Source organism: Cnephaeus nilssonii (genome assembly GCF_951640355.1).
Source record: "Cnephaeus nilssonii genome assembly, chromosome: 7".
Classification (NCBI taxonomy): Eukaryota; Metazoa; Chordata; class Mammalia; order Chiroptera; family Vespertilionidae; genus Cnephaeus; species Cnephaeus nilssonii.
Window position 1 is genome coordinate 86,270,684 of NC_137078.1, and position 18,669 is coordinate 86,289,352.

Genomic DNA, 18,669 nt, shown 5'->3' on the forward strand with positions numbered 1-18,669 from the left:
TTGAAAACTGCTTTGTAAACTGTAAAGTACAGGAGATGTGGAAAAGGGAAGTGGTGCTCACAGTTCTCACACTGCCTAGGCCACTTAGCCTCCCATTTATAGATCCAGAGAGCCTACTGGCTAGCTGCCACCGCTACTCCTCACCAAGCAAACTTCAGGGGCTGCCACTTACTTTGTCTAGGCACAGGCCGGTGAACCTAGCAGCAGCCTTTTCTTTGGTGTTGAAAAAAGGTAGGACAGAATGTCCTAATAGGAAATTGCTTTCTCTCATCAGGTAAAGAGAGCTGCTTTGAGAGAATTGTGTCAAGGTTTGGAAAGAAAGTCACATACGTAGTAATTGGAGATGGACGAGATGAAGAAATTGCAGCCAAACAGGTAACCATGGTAAAGAAAATGTGGAAATTTCAGGACCTATTGCTCTCATTTGTGTATGCTTTGGAAAGGAAAAAAAAATTCTAAGGAGAATCTGACCTGACTTCAGTGTACTTCCTTGGATCATTTATCTACTTGGAGAGATAGTGACCTTTATTCAGAAAAAAAAAATTTTTTTTTTTTGGTTAGGTTTTTCAGTTTTTACAGAGGACATCAGACTTTTGAATTGTCTGATAACACACATTGATGACAACACAAAAAATCTGTAGTTCAGGGTAATGCGGAAGCATAAAATATTAACTCATTGTTTGCTGAAATGTTAGCTCAGAAGTAATGTTTTGGGAAGACTGACCCGAGAATTTATTGTCTGTAGAGGATGCTGTGGAGTGCCGCCCAGACCCCCAGCAGGACTGAGGCACTCATTTCCTTAGCCACCCCCTGCTCTTGGCTGCTGTGGGCTCACAGTTTCTCCCCCAGAATTGCCCTCAGCAGAAGCTGCCCTGCCAGTTACATCACCTTCCCAGAGACACCTTGCTTCCAGTCACTGGTGGGGATAGAGACACAGCTCTAGTCTCCATCCCTCATCTCTGAAGGGTGATCCAGCTCCAGCATGCTCTCTGGGATGGATTAGCGTCTCCAGCAGCTGTATTACAGTTCAATTTCAGGCAGTGCCTTCTGAGGAGCATGAGACTTAGCTACAAAAAGGCAAATAATTCTGACCTGTCCAGGCTTCAGGTTCTCAAAAACCATTGCAATCAATGGGGAGTTGTTTGGAGAAAGTTCTTTCTGCTTCTGAGCCCTGGAGAGTTTGTTCTGATGTTAACCTCCTCACTGTGCAGGCCCAGCTTCAGGCTGTCCCTTCTTAAAACAGGAAACAGATGAAAGAGTCTTGACTATGTAATCTAAAATCCCACCTTTTCAAATCTGAATCATTTATTAGCTGTGTGAATAATTTACTTATCCTCTGTGAGTTTCCTCGTCTGCTAAACGGGTCTACAGAAGTCCTTTCCCTTCTACTCCAGCTTTCTTCTAGCAACTCTGTTTCTTAAACTTGGAGTCAGTGAGTTAACAACTAGGACCACTATCCTAATTTTCTTCATTCAGTAACATGCAAACCTTCAGGAACTATTAATGAACTATGAGAATGGAGGTAATCAGTTGGCAGTATTAACACATTATGTTTTCATTTGCCACTTTATGTAGCAATTCAAGGACCTTTATTTTTTAGCATGCATTATTTTTGGAGTTTTGATTCTTTTTATTTTAGCTGCTTGTCCAATAAGTTTATTGTTTATCTGAAAAATCTTCATAGAAAATTGTGGTTTGATTTATTAGCTCTCAGCAGCCTGTTCCTGAGCTCTGAGGAAGCTTGCTTTCTTCTGAGCTACCTGATCTTTCTTCTGGGCAAGAGACATTTAGAGACGGTTCCACCTCTTCTTTTTAAGTTTTCTTAGGCTTCTTCTCATAGACTGGATTATCTCAGATAGCAGGCATGAGCTTTTTGTTTGTTTGTTTTAACCCTTTGCACTCGCTTGCTTTTTTCTCAAGCTGCTACCGATGCTAACTGTGTCGAGTCACACTCGACATCCGAGTGCAAAAGGTTAAATATATTTTTTATTTCAGAGAGGAAGGAAGAGGGATAGAGAGATAGAAACATCAATGATTAGAGAGAATCATTGATTGGCGGCCTCCTGCACACCCCTATAGAGACCAAGCCCACAACCCGGGCATGTGCCCTTGAATGAAATCGAACCCAGGAGCCTTCAGTCTGCAGGCTGACGCTCTATCACTGAGCCAAACCAGCCAGGGCACAGCATGAGCTTTCTTAAACATCTCCATCATGTCTAGAGTTATGTTGTTCTTTATGTATTGAGAGAACTGTTCCTTGTAAGCATCTTCATCTTTTTCCATTAGATCACTCATAGTCTGCAACGTTCTGACCCATGATATGCTTCCAATGTAGTTCTGCATTGAATTCCTTCCTTCTCTTTTTATATATATATATATCTTTATTGATTTCAGAGAGGAGGGTAGAGGGAGAGAGATAGAAACCTCAAAGATGAAAGAGAATCATTGATCGGCTGCCTTCTGCACACCCCACAATGGGAATGGACCCGCAACCTGGGCATGTGCCCTGACTGGGAACCTTAACCTCCTAGTTCATAGGTCAACACTCAACCACTGAACACCACCAGCCAGGCAATTCCTTCCTTTCCGAATCATAACCAGGGAATCGTTTTTATTGTGAGAGATAGATAAGCCTCCACCCACAGCTCCCTTCAGGGCCCCAAAAACTTTATTTCCAGTAGTAGTTCTGGCCAGCCCTGCATCCAAATAGCAGGTAAAGGCACTAGGTGGACCATCAGTGCTTTTCCCGTTGTGTGACTCTCCACTCACCGACACCTGCTTGTCCATGCCAAACCTATCGAGAAGCCTGTGGGCCAGCAGCCGTCCAGTACAATATGCTGCAGCATAATTTGTCAGGCCAACCTTCACACCATACTTTGGGAGTTCATGAGCATAAACTGCACAGACTATCATACCTCCTTCTATAAGGGAATAAGCAGTCTGACAAATGATATCTCTGTTAGTTACAGAAACTGTCATCCTGTATTTAGGTGCGTTGTACTTATTTTCATCCTGGATCTCCAAGCGTTTTGGAGAATAGTAATCAGTTTTATCCTCTCATTGTCTTCTGAATTTCACTTGGTATCTCTTGAAGTAGGCCTTATTTTTGACAAACCCCGTCCTGCGGAAGATAGACCCATGTCCGCGGCTCACCAAAGACCTGCAGGCCTAGCCCAGCTCCAGTGGGGAGGGGTGGGGGAAGCTGGAGTTTTTATTCTAAAGTTCATGTTGCCTCTGAGAAAGATACTAGTGGATGTAGGTATCAGTACTTCTTGGTCTGAAGAAGGAAGGGAGGAGATAAAGAACAACGCAAGTCATTAGCAGAGTCGGTATCTCTAAGCTGATGCCTGTTATCATCTACATAGAATATACCTGTTGGAAAATGCCTTAAAACCTCTGTGCAGTTCAGCCCCCACCCTCTGAGGGATCCTTCCTGCAGCCTTTTTGACAGAAGACTTTCTAGTCCTTGTTTGAACATACCCAAGGATAAGGAGGCTGCTTCCCACGTATCCTGTTCTATTGTGGGGTTGTCCAAACTGTTGGGATGTTCCACCTTCCACCGAACTTAAATTTATCTCTCTGACTTCCACATCTTGGTCCTAGTGGCATTCCTGAGTGCAGCATAACAAGTCTGCTTCCTCTTCTCTATATTAAAAGCCTTTTAAATAATATGTGCAAGCTAGAAAAAACACTGAGTTACATGTCAAAAGAACTATTCTAGGACTTCAAAATTCTGGGTCATTTGTAACCAGTTTGAACAAGACAGTCAGTAAAGCTAGTCTGCAGCTTCACAGAATGTAGATTCTAACACTTGGATTCGCCAAAGCCCTTTATGAGGCTTTCAGAACAGGACACAGTACACTGGACATAATTCTGACCACATTATGTAATGGGATATTTCCAAGATCTGTATGTTCTGGATCTTAGTGAGGAACAAGATTTGGGCCTTGTATATCTGTGACTTCTAGGAAATTGCCTATCTATAAGAAAATGTAATATTGATACTAATTTGTGTGGCTATTTTATTTGATCCTGAAGACCCTATATAGCAGCTAGAATAAGTAGATATCTCACAAAGCATAGAGTTACCACTGAAACCTAATAAAAACCTCTCACATTTGTAGAGTGTTCTATAATGTACAAAGTCCTTACACGTATGACTTATTTGATCCTTATGGCAGCCCCATGAGGTGGGCAGGAGAAGAAAGGATTACAAGTACCTTGGGGAGAGGTCTGTGGATAAAAGGGTTTGGGTAAATATGGCCTCCCAAAAGAAGTTGGGCTAACCAGCTGTCCCTGCTCTCTTCTAGCACAACATGCCTTTTTGGAGGATCACAAACCATGGAGACCTAGTGTCCCTCCACCAGGCTTTGGAGCTTGATTTTCTCTAAGAACTGGAATGAAGAGCCTTCCCCAGGAACTGCTTTTCACTCCTGAAAGGAGCCGGAGACTGGAACCAACTGAGAACTCTCTTTCTCCATGGAATGCTGGCGAGAACACAATCAGAACCAACAGCTGCAAGGGATAGAGCTAATTTTTGCTAAGAGTGAGCTGCAGCCCCATGTTCATTCTCATGCAGAAGCAGGACAGTGGATTGAGAGAACAATAGACTCACTGCAGCCACAGTGCTTTTAATTCTTGTGTTTTTTGTTTTGTTAATTTTGTTTCAAAAATGAAGAAGAAAAAACAAAAGGAAATTTGGGGGCAGAGTTGCACTCTTTGTCCATGACCTGGTTGAGAACTGCTGTTAACTTGTGGTGATAGGATAAATGTGGCAGACTTTTGTTATAACATCTCTTGCAGTCTTTATAAACTTCTTAGCTGTAGAACATATTCCCAGTGAATGTATATGTAATTTTTATAGGTAAGGGTCTGGTCTCTGAAGCAGGTTTTCCCTTCTTTCTTTCCCTAGCAAGAAAGGGATGTGTAAAGTTTCCTTGGAAAATAGTAATTGAAATATCTGAAATACCTCTCTGTGTGACAGTAGCACCTCTGTAGCTGCTCCAGTGGTCTGCTTTCTAGGATGGTTTCTCTCCTGTTCTTCCATCTCCTGGTTTGCTGAACTGTGGGGCACTGGATATTGATTAACTTTAGACTCTGGTATTCCCATCCCAGAAGCCTTAGTCCCCTTTCCAATCCCTCTTTCCCTTTAACCAAATGGCACAATCCTGGGAACTTCTTCTCTTAGACAGTAAATGCTAAGCCTTCAGCTTGACTCTGATTCAAAGACTATGTCCAGGGGGCTTACCTCTAAACTGGAGAAAAGGGACTAAGGCTTCTTGTGAATTTTCACTTCTTTGGTTCTTGAACCAGGAATATTCCACCTTTTCCTCCTGCAGAGAGGCACTCCTCCCCCAACAGATGCTCACCCTACAGCCTGCCTGCCTTCTTAGTCACCAGCGTAGGCTCCTGTCCCTTTTCTGCCCTGAATTCCTCACAGCCACCTCCGTGCAGCTCTGGCCAATCCCTATAAGTCAAATTAAGTCTAAGAACAGGCTCATAACTGCATTTGGCCAAAACTACCACTGTAGTTGACTTTCTTTGAAGCCCTTAAGCCTACGAAGGGTATTCTGGGTATATTTACCCAGATCTCTGTCTGGAACTGAAGAGATTGCTGTGGTCAAAACCCAATTTTCCCATGGTACACCCTTCCCACTTCCCAAATCTCATTCTAAAGTGGAAAACCAGAAGCCAAAAATACTCCTGTTTTAAATGAAGTTATTGGGTCCCTACTCCATGCCTGGAAACTTAATCCTGGGCCAAATGCAGGGACATCTCCCAGCCTGGCCTCTGGGAAGATGGATGGGTGCCAGGCACTGGTAGCCCAACTGTGTTTGTGGATGCTCCATCCCTCCAAGACCCACCTGGGCATCTGCTCGGGCAGGATAAACTTCCCTAGAGCTGCGGACCTTCAGCCTCTCCCAGGCTGCAGAGAGGTGTAGTCTGGAACTCAGTAGGAGGTTTCCTTGACCAACCCCAGCTATACCTGCTTGACCCCAGAGAATCTGCATATTCATTTCTAGAGATGTTGCAGCAGAGAGAGGCCAGACTCCTCCTGAGACCAGGTCATTCATATAGCAGAGAAAGGCTGTTCATACACATTCCTTCAACTGAATGAGAAACAATTCATGGCTCACAATTTTAGGGAACTTGGAGAGGAGCTCAAGTCAGTGCTCATTACTCAGCTGCTACTTTGGCCTTGTTCCCATTGGTGGGGTGGAGGTCGGGGTTATGTAGTCTAAGGCAGACCTTGCCTTGGTCTGAGTTCAGCACGGTTGCCCAGATGCTGCTCTGCCCTGCTTGGTAATTGATCCTAGAAAGCTCTACGATGGATCTTTTCTTCCAGGCCCCAAGCCCTCCACCTACCTACCGGCCGTGTAACTTGGTTTCCTGCCCTGGACATAGGCCAGCCGGTTGGTGCTGTGGTTCAGGCTTGTGAGGCCGTGGAGTGGTACCCCCATCATGGACCCCGGTCCACACACAAACCCCTCCCTCTCCCTGCCCTTTGGGAGAAGCTCTTTATTCCTAGAATATGACGTGGACCCCTTTTCAATGGTCTTTTCCTTCCTGCCCTGACTGCCTAGCATAGGTCTTTGCAAGGGACCTTGAAATTGACCGAGAGAGGAAGCTCAGCAGAGCAGTCTTTGCTCTTTTCTGGTTGTTGCCACACTCACTTAGGGGGCAGGCAGAACATGGGACCTGACTCCTCTTTGCCAAAATGAATTGTCCAGGGAACACAGTGCTTCTTTCACCGTGTTTTTCTCCTCCCAGTACAAAGACCTGGAAAGGAAAACAAGTGGGTAGCACCAAGAGCTCTTGGAAGCTGAGGGCCCCAGGACACTGGAGGTCCTTTTGACGAGGGGGGAGCCCTCTTTACTAGAAAGAATCCCCATGAAATTAGCCACGTGATGAATCCTCCCCCCAGCTGGGGACTGGGTTCTATAAGATGGGTCTGCACATTTCGTGGTGAGGACTTTTCTAGTAAGGGATCCGGAGTTGTCAAGTGTGTCCTGGGTTTAAGAGGCGGCTTGACTCTCGAATGTAAAACTGTGCCTTAGCATCACCCTGTCCAGTGCCCCTGGGGCAGCTGGTGGTGTCCAGGAGAATGGATTCCTGCTCCAGATTTAGATGCTTTTATTTGGTTTGGGGTGTTCCTATCTTCTGCTCTGCAAGTTGGGAGGGGCCAAAGCTAGTGTCCCAGGAGACTTGTGCCACAGTTTGTTCGCAGTTTACACACTCAGCGCTAAAGCTCCCGAGGAGAATCTGACTGGCAAGCCAGCTGCAGCATGTGGAGCGTTTAGATTTCCACTCCCCTGAATGGGTGTTAGTGCTGCTGAAGCACAGGGGAGAGGAGGAGGGACAGCTGTTCTCCCTCTTCCTGGGAGAGTGATGGTCTCAGCCAAGGGGTGGTGAGCTTGGGGTGTTCCTCTCCTGCAGGAAGGGGCAAGCAGGGCCCCTTTAAGCAAGCTTCTCTTTCTGACCACTAAATTGGATTCCTTTTCATCCAAAAGTTGGAACTCCCCAGATTTACACTATACAAGCCAAATCTGAATTCTGAGATTCTAAAAGATCTATGTTCTTACTGATTTTTAGAGAGAGAAGGAGAGAGAGACATCGATCAATCGGCTGCCCTCTGCACTGGGGATCGAGCCCACAACCCAGGCCTATGCCCTGACCAGCACCTCTTGGTGTATGGGAGGATGCTCAACCAACTGAGCCACACTGGCCAGGGCAAATTCTAAAATATCTTAAACCACCAGAGAGAAAATCTAGTTCAGCAGGCCTTGTTTCTCTCCTCTGAGTCAGACAGCTCTAGCAAGCAAGGCTCATTGGCTAGTTCCTAATGCACTGACAGGAGCCATCCCATTAAGGGCGACTTCTCAAAACCTGACCCTCTGGATTACAGATGCCTCACTTAGCAGTAAAAGGCATTGATTGGATTGGATATATTTATGTGACTGCGGGCATTCATGGCTGTAGAGTCTTTGACCATAATGTTATATGTAATGGGAACTATCTTGTAAACTTGAAAAAAATAAAGTTTTTATTTTCTATACAGTTTGCTCCTGTGTCTTTTCTGAATAGGATCAACACAGTTGCCCAGCTGGTAGGCACCTAAGTAAGGTTTTATAAAAATCTGAGGAGCTCATTATAAAAATCTGGAGTTCATTAAAAGATACCACCCTTTTAATAATTGTAATTAATTTCACCAAAAAGGTAGAAAAAAATAACTAACCTTTTGGTATAAATAAATGTACATGGGGGAAAAATAATTTGCAAGTAAACGTTTGTCAGTTTTTTTTTTTAACTAACAAAAGTGTTAGTTTTAGCTGATCCTCACCCGAGGATATTTTTCCATTTATTTTTAGAGAGGGGGGGGAGAGAGAGAAACATCCAGGTGAGAGAGACACATTTGTTGCCTCCTGCACACACCCCAACCAGGGCCAGGGATTGAACTTTAAACCCAGGCGCATGCCCTTGACCAGAATCGAACCTGCAACCAACCCTTTGGGGCATGAGTTGGAGCTCTAATCACTAAACCAGGACAAGTAAACTGTCAATAAAATATATTAAGCCCAGCTGGCGTGGCTCAGTTGTTGAGCTTCGACCTGTGAACCAGGCGGTCAGGGTTCGATTCCTAGTCAGGGCACATGCCCAGGTTGCGGGCTCCATCCCCAGTAGGGGGCGTGCAGGAGGTGTCCAATCAATGATTCTCTCATCATTGACATTTCTCCCTCCCTCTCTGAAATCAAGAAAAAAAATAATAATAAATTATATGTGTGTGTGTGTGTGTGTGTGTGTGTGTGCTTTTTAAAGTTTAGAACTGGTATAAGAGATTCCATTTTCTGTCAAATGTGTTGAAATTTAATTATTAGAGAGTAACTTGCTGTGCTGAGCTTAAAACACAAAAGCAGTAAAATAGACAAACTGACATCAAACCTTGTTTGATTTGGCCTGATTTCATGTCCCATCAGCTACTTTTTCTCATTTCATTTCTTAAGATTTGGGTCTGTCCATTGTTGGTCTGGAAAAATCAAGAATTCTTTTTTTTTTTTTTTTTTATAGCAAAGGTGGAAATTTATTGAAGAACAAGTACAGACTCCCACGTGGGGAGAGGAAAGAATCTCACAGCATAGACTCCCACGTTGGGAGGGGGAAAGGGTCCCCAAGAATTCTTTTGCCTTTTATTTCAATGAGGGAAATCAGAATTCAGATCTAGCTTCCAAGTACCATATATGTCAGACTACAAGGGTTTTCCCAAATTAATCACCTCAGAAAAGATGGGGTTGCCATGTATTCTAATAATTAAATCTTTTCAACAGGAAGTTGTACATTATGGCCCTGTTGGCTCGGTTGGTTGAAGCATCATCCTGTACACCAAAAGGTTGTGGGTTCGATTCCCAGTCAGGGCGAGTACAGGAGGCAACTGATTGATGTTTTTCTATTACATCAATGTTTCTCTCTCCATCCCTTCCGCTCTCTCTCTCTCTCTCTCTCTCTCTCTCTCTCTCTCTCCCTCCCCCCCTAAAAACAAACAAAACAAAACATCCTCGGGTGAGGAGTCAGAAGAAAAAAAGGGGCACGTGTTGGACCACACTGGAGATGAAGCAAACCTGTGAGTTGCTAGATCCTTGCTTGTAAGCACAAATACTGATTGCTTCTCAAGCCCAAAGAGTAAACACCTTCATCTCCCCCTACAGTAAGTAAAACATCTGCACATTTCTCAACAAACTTTTTTGGTGGCAGACAATTCAGGAGGTTTTTATTCTTCAAAAACAGGTTTCTTGACATTTGAAAAAAATGATTGATGGGAATTTTCAAAGGAAATTTCTAATGGTGTGTAATGTCACTCATCTTTTTAAAGCTTTTGATTCTGTAAACTTTTTTATATCTTTACCCGAGAATATTTTTCCATTTATTTTTAGGGAGAGTGGAGGAGAGAGGGAAAGACAGAAACATCGATGTGAGAGAAACACATCAATTGATGGTCTCCTGCACCAGTCCTGACTGGAATCGAACCTGGGACCCTTCAGTCCACAGGCCGACGCTCTATCCACTGAGCCAAACCAGCTAGGGCGATCCTGTAAACTTTTAAGTGTATATACAAATGAAACTTTTTCTATAGCTTTTTAGGTAGTATAGGTATACATTGTTTGGAGTTAATTGCATACATATTGCCATCATTTGACAACCTAGAGTATAGATGAGAGCTCTGGCAAAAAATTCCTTGTTTCTCCAACCCACAGACCTCCCGAGAGCAGTCAAAGGTTCCACCTCCCTGGCACCACTGCCCACTTCCACATCCCTTAAGCCACCTCATCACTTACACCCTCCCTGAGCTTCCAGCAAAAAGACCTTCACCTGGGCTCCCGTATACACTCCTGGCACTAAAGGTGTTTGTAGCTACTGCCGGGCCCAGCAGCAGAGCACCAGTCAGTCCAGATCTGGGTTCTGGTGCCCACCTGAACGATCAACCCCACACCAGCTCGCCAGCCCCCGAAACTTAGAAAACAAGGTTGAGACGTCCTGCCTACGCCCAGCCCCCTTCTCCTCTGTCCCAGGGCCCTCACCGATTTTGAGCGGTGGGCTTTGTGTCCCTAACCCCTTCTTTCCAAGCGGCTTTGAATTCTGCAGGTTTAGTGTAATGACACAACTAGTTTGGAGGGTTTTATAAGGTTTTAATAATAACCTAATAATACTGTTCAACAAAACGACACATACGTGTGTCTCACCTGCAGAGACACATAGGCACGCACCTTCTCTTCCTCTCACAATAGGTTCTGAGGTAGAAAGTACACTGTGTAACGTATAAAACATACTCCCTGGGCTGAGCCATGGCCAGACCACAGGTTCACAAGGCCCCTGGTTGAAAGGCAGCCCCTTGAGAGCAGGGGCAGAGGCCGGGCCAGCTGCACTAAGGCCTTGGACAGGGTGACGGAGGCCAGCCAGCTGGGCATCCATGGCTTCCAGGATAGGGGAGCCAAGGGCTGGGATAGCACCTCCACCATTATTTGGGTGAGAATACCTACCACTGGGATGCTTTGGGCACCAGATATACTGGTTGGCAGGAAAAGAAAAGGGGATCTCCTCTGTCCTCTCCCAGTGCTTTGTAGATAACTGAGGCTCTTGGCCCTCCAGGGCGTGGTCCTTCTGGTCTTCTTCGCCTCGAAGCAGGCCTCGGTCTTATTCAACTCTAGTCTCCAGTGCCTGGCAAGATCAGGCATCAAGTGCTTGTCCATAGCAGCATCATTAGCTTATCTTCTGCATTCCAACGATTGATTGCATGGGTCCTTCTGTCCCCTGGCTGGGTCTGAGCCTGCCTCAGAGGACCCCATTTACCTCCCCCGGCCATGGCAAAGCAGCCTCATAGCCTTGGGGGAAAAAATTCCGAGCCAAATGGTCCATGCGCCTGTTCTTAGGCAGCTCATAGTACTCGAGGGAGCGGAGGGCGGGGGTCCCGTCCACCTGGGCAGGCTCCCAGGGGTAGCTGGGGTGCAGCCAGCGGTAGTAGACAAGCCGCAGAACCAGACCCAAAAGGAAGCTGATGCCGCCCACAGGCAGCAACACCTGCAGCGGGACCCCACTGGGCAGCCATGCACTTTGCGTCACCCAGGTGACCACCATGAGAGTGCTGTCACTCAGGAGAAACACCAGGTGGATGGTGGCACGGCCTCGAGTGTGACCCTCCGCCACATTGAACCAGGAGAAATAAAGGATGGTGGCCACCGTGGCCCGGTAGAGCCACTCAGAGTGGGGATCTGGCATGAAATCGGTGCCCTGAAACCAGACCCAGAACAGCAGCACCAGCCACAGGCCCAAGAAGTGCAGAGCCACGTAGCGGGGGAAGAGAGCTGAGAACAGGGCCACAGCCAGGACACGGGGCCACAGCAGCAGCAGGTTCCACAGGAAGTAGATCACGGAAGAGCCCAGCCCCAGGACAGGCTTGGAGGGGAGGCAGGTGCGCAAGGCCCGGTGGTAGTCAAGCAGGGCCCAGGAGATACCCACGAAGGACGTGCAGATGCCAACCCCTGCGGAGACGAAGAGGAAACAGCTGAGCCCTGTGGGCAGCCTGCCTGGCCCTCCCCAGAACTCACAGGTTCTGGGGTCCTCATAACCACCCTGGGGTGGGTATGAGAACCCCCAACTTGTTGAAGGGAAAACTACAACTGGAGAACATTGTTCTCACAACCAAACACAGGCCTGAGATTCACTATGGGGTCTGCCCTTCACCACAGAGCTTTACTTTTCCGGTGCTACCTGAGAGGGTGTGTGACGTAGACACCCTCATCTGCACCCCTGGGCCTGGGCATCTTAAAGAACCCTGCGACCCTTCCTTTCCCGGAAGAGCCCAAGCCTTTCTTGGATCTGAAAATCAGCAGCCCCAGTTCGCCCTTTCTTACTCTCAGAAAGGGAAGCTGGAAACCCCTGCGGTGGCAACAGGCCTGTGAAGGTGCCCCGCTGTATGGATGGTACATCCTCACCCCCGCCCTCCCTGCTCACACTGGGCCCTGGTCTCAATTTCCCAAGACTCGAAGTGTACAGTGGGGGTCCTCTCCCACCTACTGGTTGTCCACGATGGGCTAGAAGCGCCAGGGCCCCCAGAGAGGGAGGGAAGCGGCGCTGGAATGTCTCTAGATGGCTTCCTCCCCGGCCTCCTTCCCACCGCGTCCGTTCGCCAGATGTTTACTGGGAACCTGTCATGGGCCAGGAACCCAGGCCCAGCCTGGAATCACATCTGTGGTCCTCTCCAACTCCCACGCTCTAGGTCTCAGCAGGGCTGTTCTTCCAGCCTGCCCCGCACGCTGCATTCTCTGGCCTGGACAAGCTTTGCTGACGATGTTAGGCAGGCCAGGGGCACATGCCCCGTTTCTCCTGGCCTGCTCCTCCTTACCCTGAAGTACCCCTTAGAGCCACACATCCAGATCCGATCCCACCCACTCACATTGAACTAATTATCAGTTTCCTTATCTCTCAGCTCCTTCAGGGTAGGAAACAGATTCTGCTCCCCTGGGATCCCCAGGCAGCCCAGTACCTGGCCCAAATGTTTGCTAAATAAAAAGTTGGGAAAACCCGTCTCTTCCCTCGCTCCTCTCCCCCACCCCCCATACACAGACAGTGTAGACTGTATCCGTTCGGCCCTGGTCCTAGACACTCACTGCCTTCAAACAGACAAAGAAAAATGTGTGCCCAGTGTATGCTGTGTGTCCCAGGGCAAATCACTCCACCTTTCTGTACCTCTTTCCTCTTGTGCAAAATGGAGATAAACATAGCACCAACCCACAGGGCTTGGTGTGAGCACTGACATTAAAGCACTTTACACAGTGCCCGGTTACCAGCAGGCTCTCGATCGTGAGGGCTGCTATTACTGGTCTTTTTCAATTAATACACAGACTCAAAGGAGCAGCTGAAAGCGTCCCTGGAGATCAAGTCCAACCCCATCTTGTGCAGCTATGGAACCTGAGGCCAGAGAAGGGAAGACTCTCCAGGTCGCACAGTGAGTGATGGCGGAGGGGAGACTGGTCCCTTGGGAGGCTGTGGCATTTTCAGAGGGGGAAGGGCGGGGGTGGGGGAGGGGGGAGAGACAGGGCAGGAGGCAGAAAAGGGGCAGCCCTGGACCTGGAATCAGACACAGTTGGAGTCCTTGGGCTCATTACTTCCCTTTCACAGGAGAAAACCTTCCCAAAGCTCCTCAGTGGTTGATAAGGCCACCGGCTTCTCCCTCTGCAGATTGAACTACCTGCTTTCCAGCCAGCCCAGCAGGGCAGGGGCTGGTCCTCGCTCACTCAGGTGCCCCCACACAGGGACAGGCACGAAGATGCTCAATAACAACTTAAGTGAGGGAAGGTGCCCAACACACACTTCATGGACCAACAAGGTGTCTATTACGTGTCGCACCCTACACACTCCCTCTATCTGTTGTCTTCAAAAGAGTAAAAATGACAATTAAGCTTTGTTATGCACCAGACACCTGGTATATGCATCACCTCCCTCGATCCTTCACCAGTCCTAGGAGGTAGGATGATGTGTCATGTCCATTTTACAGATGAAAACAAACCGATACTCAGAGAGGTGGAGTCATTGGTCCGGGCTCCTACAGCTAGTGTTGGGATGTGACTTTGGAATTGAACCCAGACCTGCCTGACGAAGGATGTGCTCCTATCCTCTAAGCAGTCCTTATGACAGAGGGAGGCGTTCCCGATCTCTGTGGGAAACTTTCTCGAGCCACAGACGGGCGGTGGGGGGTGGGGGGGAGGGCGAGCTGCAGCCGGGACGACTACTCACACTGGTAGTACTCGGCCCGGCCACTCTGCAGCACGATGGCCAGCACCAGCGTGAGCTGCGGCGTCTTCTCCAGGAAGGTCTCGAAGAGCCGCAGCATGCTGATGTCCAGGGAGAGGAAGTCGGCGTAGGCCAAGTCGAACTGGGAGGGCGTCTCCTGCTGCCACACCAGCAGCCCCTGCTGCAGCCCTTGCATGCACCTGGGCACATAGGGATGACCCAGGGGCAGGTTAGTGTCCTGAGGCATTCCTCCTTCCCCTGCTTACCGGGTAGATGCAGGCAGGCTCCAATCCCACATGCTGTGGGACGCTGGGCAAGACAGAGCGTCGGCCTGTGGACTCAAGGGTCCTGGGTTCAATTCCGGTCAAGGACACATGCCCTGGTTGCGAGCTCGATCCCCAGTAGGGGGAGTGCAGGAGGCAGCCGATCAATGATTCTCTCTCATCATTGATGTTTCTCTCTCTCCCCCCTTCCCTTCCTCTCTGAAATCAGTAAAAACATATTTTTTTTAAAAAGAAGAAGTGTTCAGCCAACACATTAAAAAACAAACAACAAACAATAATTACTGCTGCTCCTGCTGGCCAGGCACTATCCAAAGCTCACCACAAACCTTGTCCCATTTAGACCTGACAACATCTGTATTTTACAGATGGGAAAACATGACCAAAGAGCTAATAAGCAGTGGTGTTTGAATATTAAAGGCACACAAGAAAATTGCCTAAGGTGGTGGTCGGCAAACTCATTAATTAGTCAACAGAGCCAAATATCAACAGTACAACGATTGAAATTTCTTTTGAGAGCCAAATTTTTTAAACTTAAACTTCTTCTAACGCCACTTCTTCAAAATAGACTCGCCCAGGCCGTGGTATTTTGTGGAAGAGCCACACTCAAGGGGCCAAAGAGCTGCATGTGGCTCGCGAGCCGCAGTTTGCCGACCACGGGCCTAAGGTGATAGTTCTCAAATTTTAGCAAGCCTAAGAATTTCTTAGGATCCTGTGGGGAAGGGGAGCCATTGAGAGCTTCTGAGCACAGGTGAAACAGACAGGTCAGACTGTGCTTTAGAAAGAACTCCCAGGTGTGGCGAGGAGGAAGGGATGGAGGGGCTAAGGCCGGAAGCAGGGGTCTATTTAAGAGGCTGTTGTAGCCGAAACCGGTTTGGTTCAGTGGATAGAGCGTCGGCCTGCAGACTCAAGGGTCCCAGGTTCGATTCCGGTCAAGGGCATGTACCTTGGTTGCGGGCACATCCCCAGTAGGGGGTGTGCAGGAGGCAGCTGATTGATGTTTCTCTCTCATCGATGTTTCTAACTCTCTATCCCTCTCTCTTCCTCTCTGTAAAAAATCAATAAAATATATTTTTTTAAAAAAAACCATTGTTTTCCAAACTATTAAAAAAAAAAAAAAGGCTGTTGTAACAATCCAGGGAGAAAGGACAAGAGCCTCCGAGTGGTGGGGATGGAGACCGGGGCAGAGGACAGAAGTTGGACAGACGGGCCTGGGTGACCCCCAGCCATGAGGGGGGAGTGGAAGATGCACCACGGCTTCCACCATCCACAACGGGTCTCAGTTGGTCACTGGGGGGTGAGCCCATTCGCTCACCACGAGTTCCTTCATCGGGCCTGTACTGTTACCTCCCCTGGACGGACTTGACAACACAGGAAGGAAGCAGGCAGGCAGCCCTGGGTCGGGGCTCTCCCTCAGCAGGAGTCTTGCCTCCGGTCCCCCAACGCCATGGCAGGGCCCTGCCTCAGCCTAGCACAGGCAGACACAGAGATCATTTTCAAAACCAAAGCTCAGTACATTGTCTGCCTCACCCGCAGCCGAAACAGGAGGCGGGAAGATGCATGATACAGTTATGGATTCAGGGCTCACTGAGGCCTGCCAACATGGTAATGTGTGCCTCTTCGTGCCTCCTGGAGTTTTACTGATGCCTGTCAGTCCCTCAGGCAAAATGCAACATTCAAGGCCCCTCTCGCCCACTCCTGGACACTCGATGCAGCTTTGTCAGGACAAGAGCTGGAGAGACTCTAAAAATGGATTCGAGCCCTCGCCGGTTTGGCTCAGTAGACAGAGCATCAACCTGTGAGCCGAAGGGTCCCGGGTTCGATTCCGGTCAAGGGCATGGACCTCGGTTGCAGGTTCCTCCCCTGGGCCCTGGTCAGGGCTCCTGCAGGAGGCAACCAATTGATGTGTTTCTCTCACATCGGTATTTCTCTCTGTCTTTCCCTCTCTCTTCCACTCTCCCTAAAAATCAATGGAAAAAATATACTCGGGTGAGGATTAACAACAACAAAAATGGATTCAAAAGCAGAGCCTGACTCCACCCACCCCAGCCCAGCCCAACCCAGCCCACATCCCGTCCTGACCTTACCTCATGACTCTGACCCCCTGGTGTCAGTTTCCCCCTCTCTAAGGGCCTTGCCAGTTCTGGAAAGGATGAGTCAGACCCCCTCTCTGCCCTCTCACTTGGTCAGGGTGGGGAGCAGGGGTAGGCGGAGAGGCAATGTTCAGGGAGAATACAACTGGGACAGAAGGGTGAGAGGCACTCAGGGGTGAGGGAGCAAGTACTGCTCTGGGGTCAGGGCTGCTGAAACTCTCAGGAAGCTAGCTAGCGTCTGCACACAATTGGCAGGTCTCATTTCATTTCATCCTTACCAAACAGAGGCATGCATGATGACCATTCTCACTGGAACAATGAGTAAACTGAGACCTAAAGGAGTCAAGTGTCTTGCCCAAGGCCCCATCCACAGCTAAAAGGAACACTGGTCTGTCCGCTTGCCTCTGCCTCAGGAGCCCAGCTCTCAGTTCTTTCCCTCACTCCTCACAACGGGCCTGCCTGCCAGACCTACCTTTAGATTAACATATATATATATATATATATATATATATATATATATATATATATACACACACACATATACATACATATATACACACACACACACACACACACACACACACACACATATATCCTATATAATAAAAAGCTAATATGCTAATTAGACCAAATAGCAGAACAACAGTCAGGACGAAGCAGCCCGGGTCCGGGTGCCAGAGGGAAGCCAGTGCGGGCAGCCCGGGGAAGGAAGGCCTACTCTTTCACGAATTTCGTGCATCGGGCCTCTAATATATATATTGATTTCAGAGAGGAAAGAGAAGGAGGAGAGATAGAAACATCAATATGAGAGAGAATCATTGATCAGCTGCCTCCTGTATGCCCCCAACGGGGGACCGAGCCAGCAACTGGAACATGTGCCCTTTGACCGGAATTGAACCCGGGACCCTTCAGTCCGAAGGCTGGCGCTCTATCCACTGAGCAAAACCGGCCAGGGCTACTACCTCTTTTTAATTAACAGGGGAGGAAGCCGAGGCTCAGAAAAGACAGGAATGAGGCCACAGGTGGTAAAGCCAAGACTGGGTCCCAGAGAGGTCTGACTCCAAATGACACCTTTCTTCTCTGGGCCCGTTTCTTTCTTTACCCGTGCCACCCGTGCCAGGCAGGGAAGGGCTAGATGAGTTCTGAGGGCTATCAACCGGGGGGTTTTGTTGTTGTTGTTTTTTAATATATTTTATTTTTTTACAGAGAGGAAGGGAGAGGGAGAGAGTCAGAAACATCGATGAGAGAGAAACATCCATCAGCTGCCTCCTGCACACCCCCTACTGGGGATGTGTCCACAACCAAGGCACATGCCCTTGACCGGAATCGAACCCGGGACCTTTCAGTCTGCAGGCCGACGCTCTATCCACTGAGCCAAACCGGTCAGGGCCGGAGTTATTTTTTAAGGAGCTGGAAACTCACTTGTAGTAAAGGTGCCCACGGGGTACCTCCCCACCCCCTTCCCGTGTCAGGGCGCTCACCTGTAGAGGTAGCCCGGCTGTAGGAGGTACCGCCGGCCCGGCTCCCCCCTTCCCGAGGGCGGGGCGCTCACCTGTACAGGTAGCCCAGCTGCAGGAGGTGGAGCAGCGCCAGGCAGCGGACTGAGCGCTGAGAGGAGTGCAGGCCGGCGGGGTCGGCGCGCAGCCAGAGCCAGCTGAAGACCTGAAGGGCGACCGAGGCGAGACCCAGCAGCGCCAGCACCAGCGCGGCCCACAGATAGCGCCCGCCGCGCACATACTGGCTCACCGCCCACAGGTCGGCGCCCAGGTGGAGGAGGAAGGCAGAGATGCCCAACACGCCCAGGATCAGGTCCCGGAGGAGGATGGCGCGGAGTGAGCAGGGCATGTCCCGCCGGCCTCTCCCGCTCCTTCCCTCTGGGCTGGGACTCGCCCTCCCGGCCCGGGTCCTAGCGGCCGGAAGGAGGCAGTCACCACCCTCGGAGTCTCCTAGGGCCCGGGCCTCCTGGGCGGGACTTCCCCGCCCCGCCCTGTCCGGGGCGGAGCGAGGCCCGCAGG

At 49.0% G+C, this 18,669-nt stretch overlaps 2 protein-coding genes and 1 pseudogene across 3 annotated transcripts in view; 1 reads left to right on the forward strand and 2 right to left on the reverse strand.

The window, feature by feature from the left end:
* Positions 1 to 8,105, forward strand: part of EYA3 (EYA transcriptional coactivator and phosphatase 3) — a 98,234-nt gene extending 90,129 nt beyond the window's left edge. The window contains exons 15-16 of the mRNA XM_079776527.1: positions 275 to 375; positions 4,311 to 8,105. Coding sequence (XP_079632653.1) covers positions 275 to 375; positions 4,311 to 4,391 — 182 coding nt within the window. The 3' untranslated portion in view covers positions 4,392 to 8,105. The remainder of the gene's footprint in view (positions 1 to 274; positions 376 to 4,310) is intronic.
* LOC307102714 (large ribosomal subunit protein uL18-like) lies at positions 2,158 to 3,592 on the reverse strand (annotated as a pseudogene). The gene is made up of 2 exons: positions 3,585 to 3,592; positions 2,158 to 3,121 (listed from the first exon to the last, which is right to left on the reverse strand). The product of its transcript is annotated as a large ribosomal subunit protein uL18-like (transcript).
* Positions 8,106 to 9,166: 1,061 nt separating the features above from the next.
* On the reverse strand, positions 9,167 to 18,595 carry XKR8 (XK related 8). The gene is made up of 3 exons (XM_079778349.1): positions 18,207 to 18,595; positions 14,284 to 14,480; positions 9,167 to 12,029 (listed from the first exon to the last, which is right to left on the reverse strand). Exons 1-3 carry the CDS (start codon positions 18,497 to 18,499, stop codon positions 11,323 to 11,325), a joined length of 1,197 nt encoding a protein of 398 aa, XP_079634475.1. The 5' UTR covers positions 18,500 to 18,595; the 3' UTR covers positions 9,167 to 11,322.
* Between the last annotated feature and the right edge of the window lie 74 nt (positions 18,596 to 18,669).

Bases quoted from the DNA above. Each gene is read 5' to 3' on its own strand.
- XKR8 (XM_079778349.1), bottom strand. From the start codon at position 18,499: ATGCCCTGCTCACTCCGCGCCATCCTCCTCCGGGACCTGATCCTGGGC. The intron at 14,481-18,206 runs GTGAGCGCCCCG...CTATGTGCCCAG, and splicing joins CAGCTGGGCTACCTGTACAG to GTGCATGCAAGGGCTGCAGC. The intron at 12,030-14,283 runs GTGAGTAGTCGT...TCGTCTCCGCAG, and splicing joins CCGGGCCGAGTACTACCAGT to GGGTTGGCATCTGCACGTCC.